General features: G+C 34.1%; 1 protein-coding gene across 1 annotated transcript in view; it reads right to left on the bottom strand.

The window, feature by feature from the left end:
* Positions 1-13852: 13852 nt before the first annotated feature.
* PXDNL (peroxidasin like) overlaps positions 13853-19388 on the bottom strand; it is a gene marked incomplete at its 5' end in the record, with an annotated part of 490956 nt that continues 485420 nt past the window's right edge. Inside the window, 2 exon segments of the mRNA XM_072733704.1 lie at positions 13853-14051; positions 14783-14896. Coding sequence (XP_072589805.1) covers positions 13920-14051; positions 14783-14896 — 246 coding nt within the window.

Here is a 19388-nt window from a genome sequence, read left to right as displayed (position 1 = left end):
CAGCACTAATCTACTTTTATATAAAAATCAATTGTTGCTTTTTTGGCATTCAATCCAATTTTACTGCCCATTGACACTGGTATCTGCTCATTTGACATTCTTGAGGAAAAAAAGAACCAAGACAGCTAAAATGTATCATTATTTCTAGAATAAAAGCATAAAATACACATATATGAGTCAGGTAACACCTTCTCGATACAACTAAGAGATGCTCAAAAGCAAAATAATTGGTTTAACTTGAACAGCTTATCAATTCCTGGTTGGAAATGTACAATAGAAACCTTGAATAATTTCTTCAGCAATTGTTATGATAATTCTGACGCATAGTAGAAACTGATGCAGTTGTGGCAGACACCAGCAGCATCCATAACTTCTTTCTTCTCTATTGCCATTCCACCACAGAAACCGTGAAAGCTAAACTCTCATGTTCCAAGGCTTCCTTGCAGTGAGGGGAGGCTGGTGGCATGGTACAGCCAACAAAATCAGAAATCTTTAGGGCACAGGGGGTTCTGTGTAAGTCTTGGTTTTCTAATAAAAGGAACCAAAAGCATATTTTTGAGGGTACAGTATTGTAAATGTATTTTCTCTTATGATTTTGTTAAAATTTATTTATTCATGAGAGACACACAGAGAGAGGCAGAGCCACAGGCAGAGGGAGAAGCAGGCTCCCCATAGGGAGCCTGATGCATGATTCGATCCCAGGTCCCTGGGGTCATGACCTGAGCCAAAGGCAGATGCTCGACCACTGAGCTACTCAGGCATCCCTTCCTTATGATTTTCTTAATAACACTCTCTTTTTCTTAGCTTACATTATTCTAAGAACACAGAATATAATACATAGTACATATACAAAGTGTATGCTAATTAATCGTGTTATCAGTAAGGCTTCTGGTCAACAGTGGGCTACTAGTAGTTAAGTTTTTTGGGAAGTCAAAAGTCATGCATGACTGTTGGACTGCAGGTGGGTTTGGCACCTCAACCTGCATGTTGTTCAAGGGCCAACGGTAATCAGGCTAAATCCTGCTCACAAACAAATATTTTTAAATTAAAGAGCAAATCAATAATCCTTTCATCAGTCTGGCTAGTTGATTTATACAGGATTAGTTTCTGTTATTTTCCCTTCAAATATCCCTTGCAATTACATATTACTTTCTAATTTTTCTTTTTGGCTCTAGTTCAAATTCTCATCATTTTTTGCCAGGAATCCAGTTAGCACCTTTTATTCGTTACTGTATCAGCTCTGAAAGAGTGTGTTTTGGGCCCACAGTCCTCTGTTTCCTGGCTTACAACCACTCTGTCTTAACACATTATACTCCACATATAAAACGTGGGTCCATAGGTTCAAGAGATAAGCCTCTTGATAGTTCTATTTGATAGAACTTTCTTTGTGCTAGGAATGTCCTTTATTTGTTATGTCTAATACAGTAGCTATTAGCCACAATTGAGCAAGCACTTGAAATGTGGTTAGAGCAACTGAGGAAGTAAAATTTTAATATTATTTAATTACCATATTGGACAGCAGAGCCCAGAACAGCTAAAATGGTGTAGTATAAGTTCATAGTGACTATAGTTTTCACTACATTTTAAATTTATTGCCTTCAGTCCTTTGCTCTCCTATCCAATTTGCACATATTCTTCTGACTTAAATTCCAAAAGCACTGATAATTTCACTTGTTTGCTCAAAAACCTGTAAAAGACTGCCATGGCCTAAAGAATTAAATTCCACCTTCTATGATTGACATTCAAGATTATTCAAAATTTAGGCCCCCTTTGTGTCCTGAAGTTCCTCTATCCATATGGTTATTCTTGCCAAAGTGGTCTACTCATTGGGCTCTAAACACATTCATGATTTTCTTCTCTACTCATTGTCATTTTCTCACCTGAGCTGTCCTGCATACATTTCTGTACATCATATTGGCAAGTATTGCCACCTTGATAATAGTAATTCTCTGATCTATAAATGAGGGATGTCTTTCCATTTATTTGAGTCTTAATTTCTTTAAATAATATATTTAAAATATATTTATATTTCCAGAGTAAAAAAAATTAAATTCCTTTGTTAAATTTATTCCTAAGAATTTTATTCTTTTTTGAGTCTAAAAAATAGAATCTTTTCCTTAATTCACTTTCACTGTGCTTCTTACTAGTCTATAGGAATACAATTGATTTTTATGTATTGATCTGGTATTCCTACAACCTTGATGAATTTATTATTTCTAGTAATTGTTAGTAGATTCTTTTAACATTTTCTATACCTACGATCATATCTTCAAATAGGGATAGCTTTGCTTCTTTTCTAAGCTAAATGTTTGGTGGTTTTTTTCTTGCCTTAGTGCCTTGGCAAGAAATACTAGCACATAAAATTAAAGTAGTGAATAGATAACCTTTCCTGATCTTAAAGGAAAATCGTTTAGTATGATGTTGGCTCTTGGATTTTCATAGATGCATGTTATCAGTTGAGAAACTATCCTTCTAGTCCTAATTTGTTGAAGGTTTTTATTATTAAATGGTATCGGATTTTGTCAAATGTTATTTCTGCACATAATAAGTTACATAGCTTGGGGATTTTTTGTCCTTTATTCTATTGATATGGGGTATTACATTAATTGATTTTCAGATGTTAAACCAAGCTTGCATTCTTGGGATAAATCCCACTTGTCTGTGATATATATATATATATTTTCTATATATATCTAGACTAGATTCTGTCTGCTAATATTTGGTTGAGTATTTTTACATCTATACCCATTAGAGATATTGGCCTTTGATTATTTTATCTTTGTCTGGATTTGGTACAAAGTAATAGAGTATATTAGCTTCATAGAGTACTTTTGAAAGTATTCCCAACTCTTGTATTTTGGGGAAGAGTTTATGCAGAATTGCTGTTAACTACTTAAATGTTTGTTAGAATGTGCCAGTGAAGCTATCTGAGCCTAGATTTTCCTATATAGGCAGTTTTTGAAAGTACTAATTAAATCTATTTGTGTTTGTTCTATTTATATTTTCTGTTTCTTACTGAGTTACTTTTGGTAATGAATCTAGTGTTTTCTCTTTTACCTAGTTTTATAATTTTATGGCATACACTTATCCATAACATCCCCTTATAATCCCTTTTATTTCTGTATAAATGTACAGGATTTTGTACGTTTATGTATGTATGTTTGATGCTAGTACATTCATTCTTTCTAATATTGGTAATTCGAGTATTCTATCTCTTTTTTGCATTAGTTTAGCTATAGTCTGCCATTTATATTAATCTTTCCAAATAACCAACTTTGGTTTTGTTTATTTCCTCTATTGCTTTTCTATTCCTTACTTCATTAATTTCTCTTCTTCTTTTTCCATTTTCTTAAAGTAAGAGGTTAGGTTATTGAGCTATTATTTTCATTATCAACATAGGCATTTACAGCTTTTAATTTCCATATAATGACTAATTTATCTGTACTGCATAGTCTTGATGTGTTTTGTTTTCATTTATTCATCTCAAAGTAGTTTTTCTTGTAATTTCTTCTATACTTACTGGTTATTTAGCAATATGTTGGTTAAAAATTTCCACATATTTTTTAATATCCTAACTATTTTTCTAATTTCAATCCATTGTGATCATAAAACATATTTTGTGTGCCTTCAGTCATTTTAAATTTATTGGCTCTTATTTTTTGGTGAGCACATGCTCTGTCCCAGAAATGTTCCCTGTGTACCTGAGAAGAATCTGTATTATGCTGGTGGCACATTGTATTTACTGGCTCTGTTAGCTCTAGTTGGTTTGTACTATGTTTAAAGTATTCCATATCCTTGGTGATCTATTGTCTAATTGTTTAACCCATTATTGAAAGTGAAGTATCGAAATATCCAACTATTATTGTTGAATTACCAACTTCTTCCCTGATTTTTTTTTTCTGTTTTGCCTTATATGTTTTAGGGCTCTGTTTTTAAATGTGTATGTTTTTCTAATGGTAATATTCTCCTGATGGATTTGGGAATATTTCTGTCACATCTAGTAACTCTTTCTGTTTTAGTATCTATTTTATCTGTTATTAGTATAGCCACTGGAACTCTCTTGGTTCTTGTTTCATAGAACATATTTTCTATCCTTTTAGTTTCAACCTTTTTGTATTTTTGAATCTAAAGTGAGTGTCCTATAGATAGGGTAGAATTGGATCCTGTTTTTTATACATATGTTTTGCCTCTTGGCTTGTTTTTGGAATCTAAACTGACAATCCCTGCCTCTGATTAGGTTTTTAGACTAACTGTAAAGTGAATATGTTACTGAGTCCGCTTCCTAAGTAGCAAGGAACATATTTTTTAAAAATGTACTGCTACCAACTATCCCTGATATATTCATACTGCTTAACTTTATAGCTAAACAATTGTTATGCACCATTTTTGTTTGATTTTACTCTCACATTTTTTTTATAATCGTGAACCTATTTTCTGTTTTGGTGTCAGGCAATAAAGTGATACAAACTTCAGACTATATCATAAAGTAGATGAGTTTTATTATGCAGCCAGGATACTGTCATCTATTGTAACTTTATTTATATAAAAGAATATTAAGAATGTACTGTGAGAATGAAAATAGGTACCCTAGGCATGGCAATTCCAAACAACATCTAGAAACACATGTATTATATAAACACACATTTGCCTTTCCCCGAAACTCTTCGCTTTGATTTCTGGGTTCTAATTTATTGAGTATTGATTTCCCTTGCTTGCTTCTATTTTTAATGTTTGTTGATGACTGACCTCCAAGATAGATTTGATTTCCTGTATCAATTTCAGTATGCTGAAGGATACAAAATCCAATTTCCATCTTGTCTCTACTCTGGAAAAGGGGTAGTCCCTAGGCTCTGTGACATACCAGTACTCCCAGACACATTTGTACTGGCCTCATACTCCCAGGTCATTGGGATTTATTCCTATTATGTTTGTTGTAGGCCAGGTTTACACTAATGATTTGTTAACACTATCAAATAAAAACAAGCTTAATTAAATCCATAACCCCAATCTTTGAATAATTAAAACTATCAGATCCTCAGAAATTTTGTTGTTCTACGTTAACTAGATAACATTTTCTGCTTTTGCAATTGAGATCCTTCATAGTTACGCTATTAAATGACTATGGCTTGGTTTTGCAGTATAACTTCTTTGCAAATAAAGTTTGAAGATGGTGAAAGCAATGTAGGTAGTCTCCCAAAATGATAGTGGATTTTGAAACTACCATTGTTGCTGCTGCCTGTAGAGTACTGTGCTACTTGGAACACTGCCTGGGGCTCAAAGTCAGCAAGACTTCTTATTTACAGGTCAGCTCAAGTTTTTGAAGCTGAGCCACTCCATCTCCAATTGCCATGGGCAGTCCCAATTCCAGGGTGGTGTGTTAGCTCCTGTAATTTCTGAGCTGTTAAGGTAATGACACATGGCTTCAAACTGTGCTTCAGAAAATTGCTTCTTAAAATCCTTTACCATTCCTGGATTTCATAGTGCACATTTATTGTAGTTTTAAAGCAAAAAACTATATTCTTTTTGCCTGAAGCTAATTGTGTAAACGAACCACTCCCCCATTGTGATACAAAAGAAAACCCCACTAGCTCATATCTCACAATGATTTCATCCCTTCTTCACTTATATAGGAGTCTCCAGCAATGACTAGAAGAACATGGAATCTTTCATCTATTGTCAAAAAACTTAATACATTAAATACTTTTCAACAGACACATATTTTCTGAGTCTAATAAATGAATTTTGCATCCATTTAGTCCAACAAAAGCATTGTTTAGAACACTAAAATACCATACTGTGGCCCTTGTCACTTAGTGAAGTATTGAATAATTAATCACAGTCTGTAATTTCTTTTTTAAGATTGCAGAACACCAATGGATATCATGGGAATTCTTTTAATGAGAAATAATGAGTATCTTTTCCATAGCTTAATGTATTGGACATATATTTATTAAGAGATATTATTTTAGGGACACCTGGGTGGCTCAGCGGTTGGGCATCTGCCTTTGGCTCAGGGTGTGATCCTGGATTCCTGAGTTCGAGTCCCGCATTGGGCTCCTTGCATGGAGACTGCTTCTCCTCCCTCTGCCTGTGTCTCTGCCTCTCTTTCTGTGTCTCTCATGAATAAATAAATAAATAATATTTTAAAAAGGAGAGATTTTAGTTAACTTACATAAATGGGAATTGCCTTTGAGAAGACTGGGTAGGAGCATAGAGAGGAAAAAGCTTGAAGAATTCATAAATGTCAGAGTTTTATGGAAACTACATGAAGACTTTAACATGAAGTAAATGTAAAGGTAAGGGGTTGCATAAAAAAGAAATATGTACTTAAAGTGATCAATGAGAAATACAATTCTAGCAATCCAAACTGCTTTGACTCCTTTAAGTTTTTCAAAACACCATCAATCACAATACACTAATGAATCTAGAGCTAAGAGTTTGGTTTTTTTGCTTGTTTTTTTCTTTTTGTTTTGTTTTGTTTTTTTTTACTGACCCTGTTTTCATATAAAAGTAATTAATTCTAATTCTAATAAGTATAAAAGGATTTGGAAACGTTTGTAACAACTAATACAAAAATTGCCCTTCATAAAAACAATGACAAAATAAATGCCTAGAGACTTAGATGTCCAAATTTTCTAATCTGAATTATTTTAATGAAGTGATGAACTCATCATCATAGTTGGTTATAGGAGGGGAGTAGAGAGTAGTCTTGACCAAAAATGGTTTAGGATTTGCCTTTAAATGTCTGTCCTGGGGATCCCTGGGTTTAGCGTCTGCCTTCAGCCCAGGGCGTGATCTTGGAGTCCTGGGATTGAGTCCCATATCCGGCTCCCTGAAGGGGGCCTGTTTCTCCCTCTGACTGTGTCTCTGCCTCTCTCTCTCTGAATAAATAAATAAAATCTTAAAAAAAAAATTTCTGTCTTGTATCTTTTAATGAAGCATTAAGAAAATTGTAGTTCGGTAGGTGAGAAATGTCAAACTACACTAGACTCTGAGGGTTTCTATCTATTTACATGCACACATCTATATAGATTCATGATATATGATATTTGGTGTATATCCCACGAAAGAAACATTGCTCCTAATGCTTACTTTAAGTAGTATTCAAACAAGTTGATTTGTAGAACTTTTTTTTCTATTTTCCTTTGAACCTCAAATATTTTGAAAGATGAGAAGGACATCATTTACTTTCTGTGTTAACATTTGGAACAACTTGAAGCTACCAGACTCTAAGAAGCAGCTTTGGGTTATAGTCAAAGATTTTTAAGACACTAGCTCCATGCCACCTGGTCTTTAGTCATTATCACTTCCTGATTTTTAAAAATTTCATTTCAAGTCCCTTGTCATTCACAGTAGCAGTGATACCTCAACAGAGAGGTGAGTCCAAGGCAATGAACAATCAGAAGGCTCTGACTTGAGCACCCCCCACCTCCATTATGTATTTCTATAGTCCCTACAATTGCCAATACTCAAGGATAATAGACTAAAGGATATTTTATTTATAAAAATTCCAAGATTCACACTTTTTTGTCATATTTTCATTGTCACTTTTGCCCTACATGTCTACAATGACACATCAATACATAAGGAGCCCTATGCATTAGGGGTTCTGTTGTTACATCTGGTTAGAGGAAATCTCTCAGAGGCTGAAAAATGAAACCGTTTACAGGAGATCAAAGTAAGCTATAGCTCAACACTCAATCAATTTCACAATTTTAGCTGCTTTCCACAAGATGTAATATGTATTATTTTTTTTCCTTTTTAGTTTTGAGTGTAGTCTAAATATGCCATAATATCCATTCTAATTTCTTTGTTGATGGAAATGTATGTATATGCTGTTTTTTTCTTATTTTTCCTTATTTTTTATTGCACTGTTATTGACATAGCATGATCTGTAAAATACCACTAAATTATTGAAATTTGTTAAGGTATGCTGTGTAACCAGGAGTCAATTTTTAAAAATGTCTCATACAGAACTTTAAAGGGTATGTATTTTCTTACTGTTGGGGGAAGGATTGCATACATGAGCATTAGCTCAAGTCTGCTAACTATACTGTTCAGATATTGGCTAGCATTTTTCTGCTTGATATCTCAGTTTCTGCGAGAAGAATACAGAAATCTGAAAAAAGAGTAATTATTGATTTGCAAATTTTATGTCCTAAAATGGCAGTTTTTCATGTGTTTAAACCTTAAAACATGTAAAAACATTGTGATGTTTTATGTGTGTATAGGTGCAGGATTGTTATACTTTTCTAATAATTTGTTTCTTCAACACTACTGAATGACCAATAATCACCCTATATTCATTCTCAAGGGCTATTGTAACTAAATACCACAATGCCCATAGCTTAAACAGCAGAAGTGCATGGGCTCACAGATCAAGGTGTGGCAGAGTTGATTGCTTCTGAGGTTGTGGGAAAGGTTGTGTTCTAGGCCTCTCTCCTCAGTTTATAGATGGCTATTTTCATAATCCCAGGATGTGCTCCCTGTATCTATGTATTTGTCTCTCAATTTTCCCTCTTTCATAAGGAAACCAGTCATACTGGATTAGGACCCACCTTAACAGTATCTATAAAATTTCTCTCTAAATAAGGTCACATTTTTGGGCACCTGAGAAGCTCAGTTGGTTAAGCATCTGCCTTCAGCTCAGATCTGTATTTGGAAGGTTCATTAACTCAGCATCCTGTTCTCAACCTCTAAGCTGCATTTTGGAATCCTTAGTCTGTATTTTCATTAAGCCTTAAAACGTTTTTTAATGTGCATTTGGTGCCAACTTTTTTCTAGAGCTGTATCAAAAACGAGAAACCTGTACTCACATCACAATGTAGTTTTGATAGGGGTGTTTTGTTTTTACAAGACAGGATTGGGTATAACCATTGAATTAAACGTAGCAATCATGAAAAAAAAAAGAAAAAAAGAGTCCTGGGATGGAGCCCTGCATTGGGTTCCCTGCTCAGCAGGGAGTCTTATTCTCCCTCTGCCTCCCCCTGCTTATGCTCTCTCTCTCTCTCTCTCGAATAAGTAAATGAAATCATTAAATAAATAAATAAATAAGTTCACATTTTAAGGTACTGGGGGTTAGGAATTAACCTATAAATTTTGGTGAAATACAATCCAGCCCATAATAAAGCTCTTTCAAAAGTCAGTAAAATATGGGGTATCTCCCTTTTTCCTCAACATTTTTGTGACATTATGTTTTAGTTTTGTCATCTGCATGTGTGTACATTTGTGTATATGCATATATGCTTGCATATATACTTTTTAGAATCAATTTTAAACTATGGATTTTGCCCGATAAGCAAATAACATTTTTATTTAATATGATTTTAAATACATTTAAATTTATTACCATTGTATTAACTTTTTCCATTAACCAAAATTTAAATTATTTTCTTGCCTTCTTTTGAATTGATCATGTTTTTCTGAATTAAAATTGTATATTTCTATTATTTTAGTCACTACACTTAAATTTTTGAGGTTGTGATTTCTTGACTGGCATAAGCCAAGTGATTTCATTAATTTTGTACCTTGGGATTTCTATACTTCAATGATCATGTAAATTTAAATCTCACATCTACACATGGTCTTTAACCATAACCAACTGGAATGTTTTCCAGAATCATCAACATACATTTGTGTAGGTTCAGGCATATTTGCTCACCTCTGGCTCTAAACTCTTCATAATTACATCCAGTTAGATGCTTTTCCTTTATAAATGCTCTTCCTGTTTTATCTTTTTTTTTTTTTTATAATCTGTAAAATTTATTTTTAGGCCACTTTTTTTTTAATAAATTAATTTTTATTGGTGTTCAATTTACCAACATACAGAATAACACCCAGTGTTCATCCCATCAAGTGCCCCCCTCAGTGCCCATCACCCAGTCACCCCCACCCCCCGTCCTCCTCCCCTTCCACTACCCCTAGTTCATTTCCCAGAGTTAGGAGTCTTCATGTTCTGTCTCCCTTCCTGATATTTCCCACACATTTCTTCTCCCTTCCTTTATATTCCTTTTCACTATTATTTATATTCCCCAAATGAATGAGAACATACACTGTTTGTCCTTCTCCGATTGACTTACTTCACTCAGCATAATACCCTCCAGTTCCATCCACGTATCTTTTTTTTTTTTTAATTTTGATTTGATTTTTTTGTTTGTGGGCATCATCCTATTCATTTGCTCTAGACTGAGATTCCCATACCAACCACATAGTCCCTTGCTCTCCTAGTAAATATATTGTTTCTTCCACATACTTTTCCAGAAAACAGATTGCTTAATACTTTCTATTGTTTAGAGGATTCTAAGTCTCTAAAAATCCAAGATTTTTTCTAACTAGATTTAGTTCTTACACCCCAAAACATTGTAACCACTTCATGTGAATAATTTAGATCAGGTTATTTATCCTCTATTCAACTTGTGTAGTCTACATGGTATTTTCTTCTAAAATTTGAAGAACTGGAATCTCTACCAATTCAAAAATAACTAGAATTCTCATTCTAGCTCCTCCTAGTCCTGGGTATGCCATTCCATAAAAGACCTAGGTCTGTGTTCTTTGCAAAACACCAGATGTCTTCTCTTCTTTTGGTGGATGACTCATTGAAAGTATTCTTAAGTAATTGTTCCACAGGAGACAAAAAAATTGGAATGATTTGAATGCATCTCCTAACTTTTTAGAGAAAATAGTTTTGTTCTTAAAAAAATAATGACTTCATGAATTACTGTTTATCGTATTATATATCATACTAATGTAGTGCATTTTATGTACTTTAAGTAGCTAGCAAGTGGTTTTTATTAAATAATATAATTAAATAATATGATAGAGACATATTCTGTCTATTAAATAATATGATAATTAAATAATATGATAGAGACATATTCTGTCTATGTTTGAGATGGAGATTTAAACATTGATTCATTTCTGATGCTTGAAACAAAAGCCAGCAAATTATCTAATACAAGAACTAAAACATAGCATATGGAGTTATATTTAAGGTTCAGATTGTAGCATTACTTATATTTAGTACATCATCCTTCATTTTGTATATTCATGAGCAAGTAAAAAAGTTTTACATTGTTTTTTAAAAACTCTCTCATTCCAATAAATGTTGAGGACACTCAAATAAATATGGCTTTTAATAAAGCACATCTTTCCTAAAATGGAAGATAGGATTTCTGTCTGAGCTATTCATGAACTCAACTATCTTACTGATAAACTATATTTTATTGCAAATGAAAATGCATTATACATGACATTCCAGTCTCAAATAAAAGCTGTCTATACCTCTTCAACTACATGTCATGTAGTTCCTCGTGCAGTGTGGTCACTTATGTATAAGAAGGCACAGAGTAGACATTAAAGATCCCATGAAAGAAAAGAGCTATTTTTCTACCTTTTCATACAGTCTGGCTCAAAAAAGCTTTGTGTTTCTTTAGCAGAGGAAGTCAGGAAAAGAGTGAGCCCAAGAATGCTTTTATCTTCTTCGTGTATACCTCCTCATATATACCTCTTTTGCCCCCGATCAGAAAAATGTCACATGTAAAAAACATCAAACTTTACCTCAAGTAGATTTCATGGCAGGATATATCAAATACTGTTGATGCATTTGGATTTTCAAAGTTTTAAGGTTCTTTGGAATAAACAAAATCACTAAAGAAGAAACAGCATCATATTCGTATTGCATAGAAAATGTAGAGAAGAGGGACACCTGGGTGGCTCAGCCATTGAGTGTCTGCCTTCAGCTTAGGTCATGATCCCATGGTCCTGGGGATCGAGTCCCGCATCAGGCTCCCTGCATGGAGCCTGCTTCTCCCTCTGCCTGTGTCTCTGCCTCTCTCTGTGTGTGTCTCTCATGAGTAAACAAATAAAATCTTAAAAAAAAAAAAAGAAAAAAATGTAGAGAAGAATACACACACATATACACACACATACAAAACTGAAAATAACATTTACATCTGCACTGTAGATATGAAATACAAAGGTGTGTATGTCCTTGGGAAATACTTGAAATTTTAATTATGCTCAATATTACTTAAAAAATGAAGCATCTTAAAAAACAAAGTCAATTAAATGAAATACAAATAAAATGAATAAAGCAAAAGGTAATCTGTATGATTATATTAAAACCATATCTGTAAGGTGACTGAATTTTCAAATTGTCACTTGACAGACAAGGTTTTAAAACCCCATGTCCCATTTTCAATAATTTTGTTCTGCTATTTTAGTATTTGCTTATGTTTAATGAGCCAAACATATTGACCAGGTGACATCCAAGTTAATATGTGGTCAGGGTACAAAAAGTAAGATGAGATATCAAACAGATTTTGTCTAAACTTCGATAAAATGATAAAATGACAAATGAATATGATGAGAAACCTAAATTATTATGTGTATGTTAATGTTACTTGCAATATGTTTACTGTGGTTTCAGAGGAACAAATTATACTTCCATGAAATTTAGCTTCATCTCACTTTGTTGGATTTTGAAAGGCCACCAAATGTCAAGCTTTTGGGACTTATTAAGCTTTGTCTTTCAAAATATAATATAATTATAAATTGTTTTGGACTTAAAAATATATCAAACATCAAACCTTTTGGACATAGTAAGTTTTGTCCTTAAATTTCTTTGTAAAAAATTATTTTGGACCTTAGGAGGAAATAACCAATACATTTTTACAATAATGATGTGTATCATCAAACTCCAAAAACATCTTTCCTCACTAGGATTATTAAAACTATAAAAATATTTTCACTAAAATGAATACTGCATTTTACATAATACTTCTAAATACTGGGAGATTTGCCTGTTTTTAAATGTTTATTTTATAGTTGGAAAACAGTAGAGTTATCACCCTGAGAGCCCCTCGGGGCAAGATACTACATGAAATCTTTCCCCAAAAGTTCTGCAATAAAGAATTTCTTAAAGAAATCTACTGACAACTGCAACCACCCCCTACATATGGTTGCACAGTATTTTAAGAGAATTTATTAAGTGAAACTCACCTAATTTACTACGTATTCAATCCTGAGTACAGCTAACTTGTCTATTGGGTTGTATTTTAATAGCTACAACAAAGTGCCAACATCAGAAGAAACCTCATAGCAACACCTTTTGTTAAAGTCAAAAACATTTCCAATTCTTCTGATAGTAAATTCAGATTGCTCCTGAATTGCTCAGATGTGAAAAATCTCAATTTTGACATCTTACAAGTGGTAATGATGACAAGTTAGGGAAAGGCAGAGATTGAGCAAGGATCTTTGAAAGCTTTTTCCCTCATAGTGTTTGTATTTTCCAGCCAAATGTAAAAATGGCAAGCTCCTCCAAATCATGATACTTTCACTGACTTTTCCCTAATGTTCTATAAATTATAGCCTAATGACGGTTAAGGTAAGTGCCTTCCCAGAAAAATCTGGCCATTGTCTAGGTTCTAGATGTGAGAGATGGAGTGGACTGAGGAAAGCAGCGTGTATTACATGTGCCAGACTTATCATAGATCTTTCCAGATGTTTTCTCTGAGTGCAAAACCCATTCTCTCAAAATTCCTGGAGATCATATAATCTCCTGAATTTTGAAATGAGAGATTTTCCACAATACTCAAATTAAAAAAAAAAAAATGTTTCATGATATTCTTTTTATTTCTATATATGGTATATAAAACTGGTAGCTTACAATAAGAAATATTTCTCATAAAGTAATCCCTATATTCTTTATAGACTTTAATTTTGCATTACTTCAAGATATGTTAGAAAATGAAAAGATACAAGATCTTCAGTATGTTGAAGGGTTAAACGAACTAATTTGTTTTAAATTGGTGATTTCTCTGCCAGGGGTGTGACTACAGGTTAAAAGTGCTGAAGTCCTAAGTGCCTGACCGCCTTATTCTGAGAAATTCCCCATTCAGGGCTCAAGAGCAGTAAATTGCTTAGTGTTTCTCTGAGGAATCAGCTGGCATTCCCCGGTCTCTGCAAACTGGACAGCAGGTTCCTTTCACCAACTCAAGACTAGGACATGGAGCCGGTGGACAAGTCTTCACCACGCAGGTGACCTGGCCACTCTGAAAAGCAACATTCAAAGATTATTTCCATGTTCCTTACAGTGGAACTATCTTTTTAAAAGTTTCTTAAAGTATGCAATCTGATTGGCTGACTATCTTAATATAAAAATTAACTGAAGTATGAGCTAACTTTTACATGTAGTTCCTATTAATGCTTTAGTTCTACATTTGCAGCTTAAAAAGTAAGGCTGGATGTACTAGACTATAAAGCATTACCTCCCAATCTGTAGGGCATGGGATGTGGGAAAAGGCAGGAGTGATTCATGTCAGCTCTGCTCAAAAAACAATAAAGACTGAGCTTTTTCCTTTTGGTGGATACCATGATAACATTTTTAAATATTTACCAAGTGCTTTTAGACAACATTTGTAGTGAGCCTGACTGGAGAATAAGGAGATGAATTCAAGACCCATTTCAGCCTCTGCTTACTTGTGGTGGTCTTGGGCAAAGCTCAGTAAACATCCTGAGTGTCAGCTCTCTCAATGACTAGTGAAAATGTGAAAAGCTCATATAACATTTGGCAAGTGCTCATTAGATAGTGGGCCTATTTACATCAATAATCGGAAACCTCAAAATCTCACATCAATATCTTGACTTGAAAAAAATATACCTAGAATCTATTCACAAAAAGAAAATCTTTTTCTTTTGTGAATTTTTCAGGTATGTCTCAACCAGTAGGCTAACAGAAGTAAAAGAAGAGGAGAAAGATGGAAAAACTTCTAGCAGCACACACCTTACCCATACAGCTAATGCAGTCTTCTTTCATCCAGTGTTCATTGTCTTTTCTTCGAATCCCTTTATCATCTGTGCATCCCGCCTGCCTGAGGAGTGCCTCCAGCTTGTTTATCTAAAAGAGGAGGCGAAGGAAAGGAAAGTGGGAATTGAAATAGTACCAACAAAGCAGATAACTAACACAGTTTGATCAAATGCTCTATTCTGTAAGCACACACCTAGAGGGCAAAAGAAACTTCAAAACCAACATAATTTTTCCTAGCATTATTTTTTACCAAAAACTTAATGAATCTGAGTCATCCAGTGTCTAAGCTAATACATAGTTCCCTATATATGGCAGAATGTTAAATATGGATGTAATATCTGAAAGAAGTCAGTTATAAAAGAATGGAATTAAAATCAAATGAATAGAATTACATATTTGAAAAAAACTTAGTAAGCATTAATATTAATTCAGCAAATCAATATTTTATTTAATTTTTATACTTAGGTTATCATAAACAACATTCCTTGAACAAATGTTTATTAGGTTTCAAAGATAAAGCAAATAATCCAGGGTCTCAAGGAGCTTAAGACTTAGTGGAATAACAGACCAATAAATCACAGTGCTAAGCCAATTAGATAATGATGATATATCAGATGCAGAAGAAGAGCAGAAGACAAGCTTCTCCCAGTTCTGCTTCAGCAGGTAAGGGGAGACCTCAATGGGAAAAAGCATTTGAGCTGTAAGTATATACATGACAAAATTATTCAGGAGAACAAGCAGGGAAAAGGCATATCAGACAAAAGGGAAATTTTGGCCAAAGCATGGGGACCACACACATGTCAGGAATATAATCTGCTGTGGAGGGTAAAAGGCACAGGGGAGGCGTTGGTGAGAGTCAAGGCAGCAAGAAAACTAGGACCTGAGAAGTCCTATAAATTAATTTAGATTAGTATAGTCTCTAGAGGATGGGGAAAAATGGCAGTGATCACATAATGGCAATATGAAGACAGACTAGTGAAAGCAGAGAAAATGCAAGGAGGTCCACACGGGCTCAACACAGAAAGGAGGATGTGAGAGTCAGGAAGAGACACTGAGTAGGTAAATGTAAATGTGTTTGGTTGGATTGGGGTGGGGAAGGAAGAGAGAACACAAGAGGACTCCAAAGTTCCAAGTTTCATAAGGTGCATAAAGGATGGTGATGTTCACCAAGATATATCCTAGAGTAATGATCCATAGAGAAATTAAAGGTGCTTAATTGAGAAGAATTTTAGAAAGGATGAAAATAATACAGTTTTACAAAAGAAGAAAGGATGAAAATAATACAGTTTTACAAAAGAAGCTAAGTCCAAGAGCATTGAATGACTTATGAAAGTTGCAGCTGCAATGCTATGGGCTGAACTGTATCCCCCCAAATTCATATGTTGAAGCTCCCAATACCTCAGACTGTGACAGTATTTGGATATAAAGTCCTTAAAGAACTAACTAACTTAAAATGTGGTCACAGAGATGGGACCTAATCCACTGTGACTGGTATCCCTGTGAAAAGTGGAGATTAGGGTCCAGGCACGCCGGGAAGTCTGTGTGAAGATACAAACCAAGAAGAGATACCATAGGAGAAACCAACCCTGTCAACATCTTGATCTGGGGCTTCCAGCCTCCAGAACTGTGAGAAATTATTTTCTGTTGTAAAGCAACCTCACCTGTGGTAGTTGTTATGGCTGTGCTAGCAATACATGTATCATTAGGGCTAGATCCCATATTACCCATATCCTCAAAAGACCTTTCTAGTGTATATCTAAGAATCATTATGATTTATCCTCTAGTGACTGTTCCTTTCAGATTCTCTGAATTCTGTTATTTGGTTGGAAATGATATAATAATTTCAAATACTTGACCATGACTATTTGCATGTTGACAGAAACATTGTGCCAAGGAGACAAACAATAGACCAGATTAGATGTCTTAAAGACCATAAAAGCAATGATTTGTTTTTAAATGGTTATTGAGCACCTGCTATTTGTCAACTAGTCCTAGGAGAAACTACAATGATAAATACTCCTGGTTTTCTATTCTTAAGGATTCTGCAATGTGGTAGAGGAGAGGGAATTTGTGCAAAAATAAATATGATACAAGCCCAGATGTTGTGTGCTATAAGAGTATATACATAACCAATATGGGATTTCAAGGAATGATTTTTAGAAAAATGGAATGGGAAAGGGAATAATCAGGGAAAAATTTACAATTTAAATGGTACTTGTGCTAAGCCTTAAATAAAGATGGCATTTAGAGAAATGGTAATGGTAGTTACCATTAATGGTAGTTTTTATGCACGTGGGAATGTGGGTGAGAGGGACAGTACATTTCAGCTAGAAGAAAAATGTGTGAATGAAGTAAATAAGAAGGGAGGATGAAAAGTGAGTGAGTTTGGAAAAAAATTCTGAAATATGAGAAAAAGATTATTTGGAAATCAGATACAAAGATGAGTTAGGACTGCATTTTCAAGAGCCAAGAATACCCATGAATTTGGAATTCATTAAGGAAGCAAAAAGTCTTGATGTAAAAGTAAACAAACAAATAAATAATATTGATTGTGTAAAATATTTTATGACGTTTGAGTTGAAGTAGGATAGCAGAATGGGCCTTTGGGGATAATTTAGTTTTACAGTGCCTACACATGGGAAAGCACTGTAAAACTCATTAATTTATTCATTATGCAATAGGATTCTTACCTATCCAATATATGCCAGCTAAACACTGATGAACTAAAAGACTAAATCTCTGGCTTTATGTAAGCAATGATGATGGAGATGATGATGAATTAAAAATTGGGGGGGGGGATGATAAGGTTTTACAATGACTAGATGTGGACTAAATTAGTCATTCCCTGAGCAGAGTCATGAGTGTGAGAAATAAAAATCATAAAATTCTGTAGAGATATTAGTGATTATGGCCTAGAAGACTAAGACAAAAAAAACACAACACTTTTATTTCTAAAAATACTGAGAACATGAAAACATTAGGAAAGTTGAATAAGTTCCAAAAAATAAAGAGTAGAACAATTCTAAGATATAGAAAAGATATTTACATGGTAACTTCTGTTGTCAAAGAGAAAAGTATTAGAGAGGAAAAGCAAATAGACAAATGATAGAGTCTACACAGCTATTGTAAACTTCAGGCACTTAGAACAATAGTGTATTTTCAAGTGACAAAGAAATTCTTTAAGGGAAATAGTCTGAGAACTGTCTATGTACCGTAAGTATAAGAGATAGAATGCACGATAAGATTTTGGTCTGGACTTAATTACAAAGTCTTGAGAATAAGAAGCTCTTTGATGGGGAGTCAGAGAACATGCTGGATCATAACTTTCCTTTCCCTATTTTCCCATGAACTTACTGCTAGCATATCAAAATACAATTTATTACTGTATGTTTATCTTGTTTATCTTTTATCCTGTGACTTTGATGAATTTGCTTATTAATTCTAAGAGTTGTTTGGTAGATTTCTTGCAATTTTCCAAGAGGTAACTATATCATCTGAAAATAGTTTTCTTTCTTCCTTTCCAATCTGTAGACGTTTTTCTTTTCTTGCTTTATTGCACTGGTAGGAACTTCCAGCACTCTGTTTAATAAGAATGGTGAGAACGGGCACCCTTACTTTATTGGCAATAGTAGGAGGAAAGCATTCAACCTTTTACCATTTAGCCTATTAATACAGTGGGTTACATTAATCAATTGATTTTGGAGCATTAAACAAGCCTTGAATTCCTCAAATAATCCCCATTTAATTATATAATTCTTTTGGTTTATTGCTATATTCTCTGTTAAAAGTTGTTGCATGCATATTCATGAGGGATATTGGTATGTGGCTTTCTTCTTTTGCACTATATTTGACTAGTTTTGGTATCAGATTAATACTACTTTCAAAAATGATAAGTATTCCCTCCTCTACTATTACTGGAAAATTGTTAATTTTTCTTAAACATTTGATAAAACTCTGACATTTGAAGCCATCTGCACCTGAGGGTTTGGGGAAGATACTTTTTTTAAATTAATAATTCAATTTCCTTAGCAGTTATAAGGCTATTCAAATTATGTATTTCATAATTGGGTGAATCACAGTAGTTTGTGCTTTTTAAGGAATTAGTTCTTTTGATCTAAGTTGTCAAATTTAGATGTGAAGATTTTTCCCTCTTTCTTCTTGCCATGAGTTTATTTAGCTGTTAAGTTTCCAGGTTCTTGAGGTAAACACTTAGATTATTGATTTGAAAGGCATTTCTTTGGGGCACCTGGTTACCTCAGTGGTTAAGCATCTGCCTTTGGCTCCGATTGTGACCCCAGGCTTGGGATTGAGTCCTGCGTCGTGTTCCCCTCACGGATCCTGCTTCTCCCTCTGCCTGTGTCTTGGCCTCCCTCTCTGTGTCTCTCATGAATAAATAAATAAAAAATAAAAAGACATTTCTTCACTTCTTTTGTATGTCTTAAGGGCTATAAATTTCCCTCTCTGTGATGCTTTACACCAATTTATGCTTAATTTTCATTCATTTTGATGTATTTTTTATTCTCCTTGAGACTTCCTCATTGATTTATCAACTCTTCAAAAGTGTGTTGCTTCCTTTCCAAAT

This window comes from Vulpes vulpes, chromosome 13 (genome assembly GCF_048418805.1).
Source record: "Vulpes vulpes isolate BD-2025 chromosome 13, VulVul3, whole genome shotgun sequence".
In the NCBI taxonomy this organism is placed as follows: domain Eukaryota; kingdom Metazoa; phylum Chordata; class Mammalia; order Carnivora; family Canidae; genus Vulpes; species Vulpes vulpes.
The sequence above is the reverse complement of the archived record's forward strand: the minus strand, read 5'-3'. Positions and strand labels throughout refer to the sequence as shown.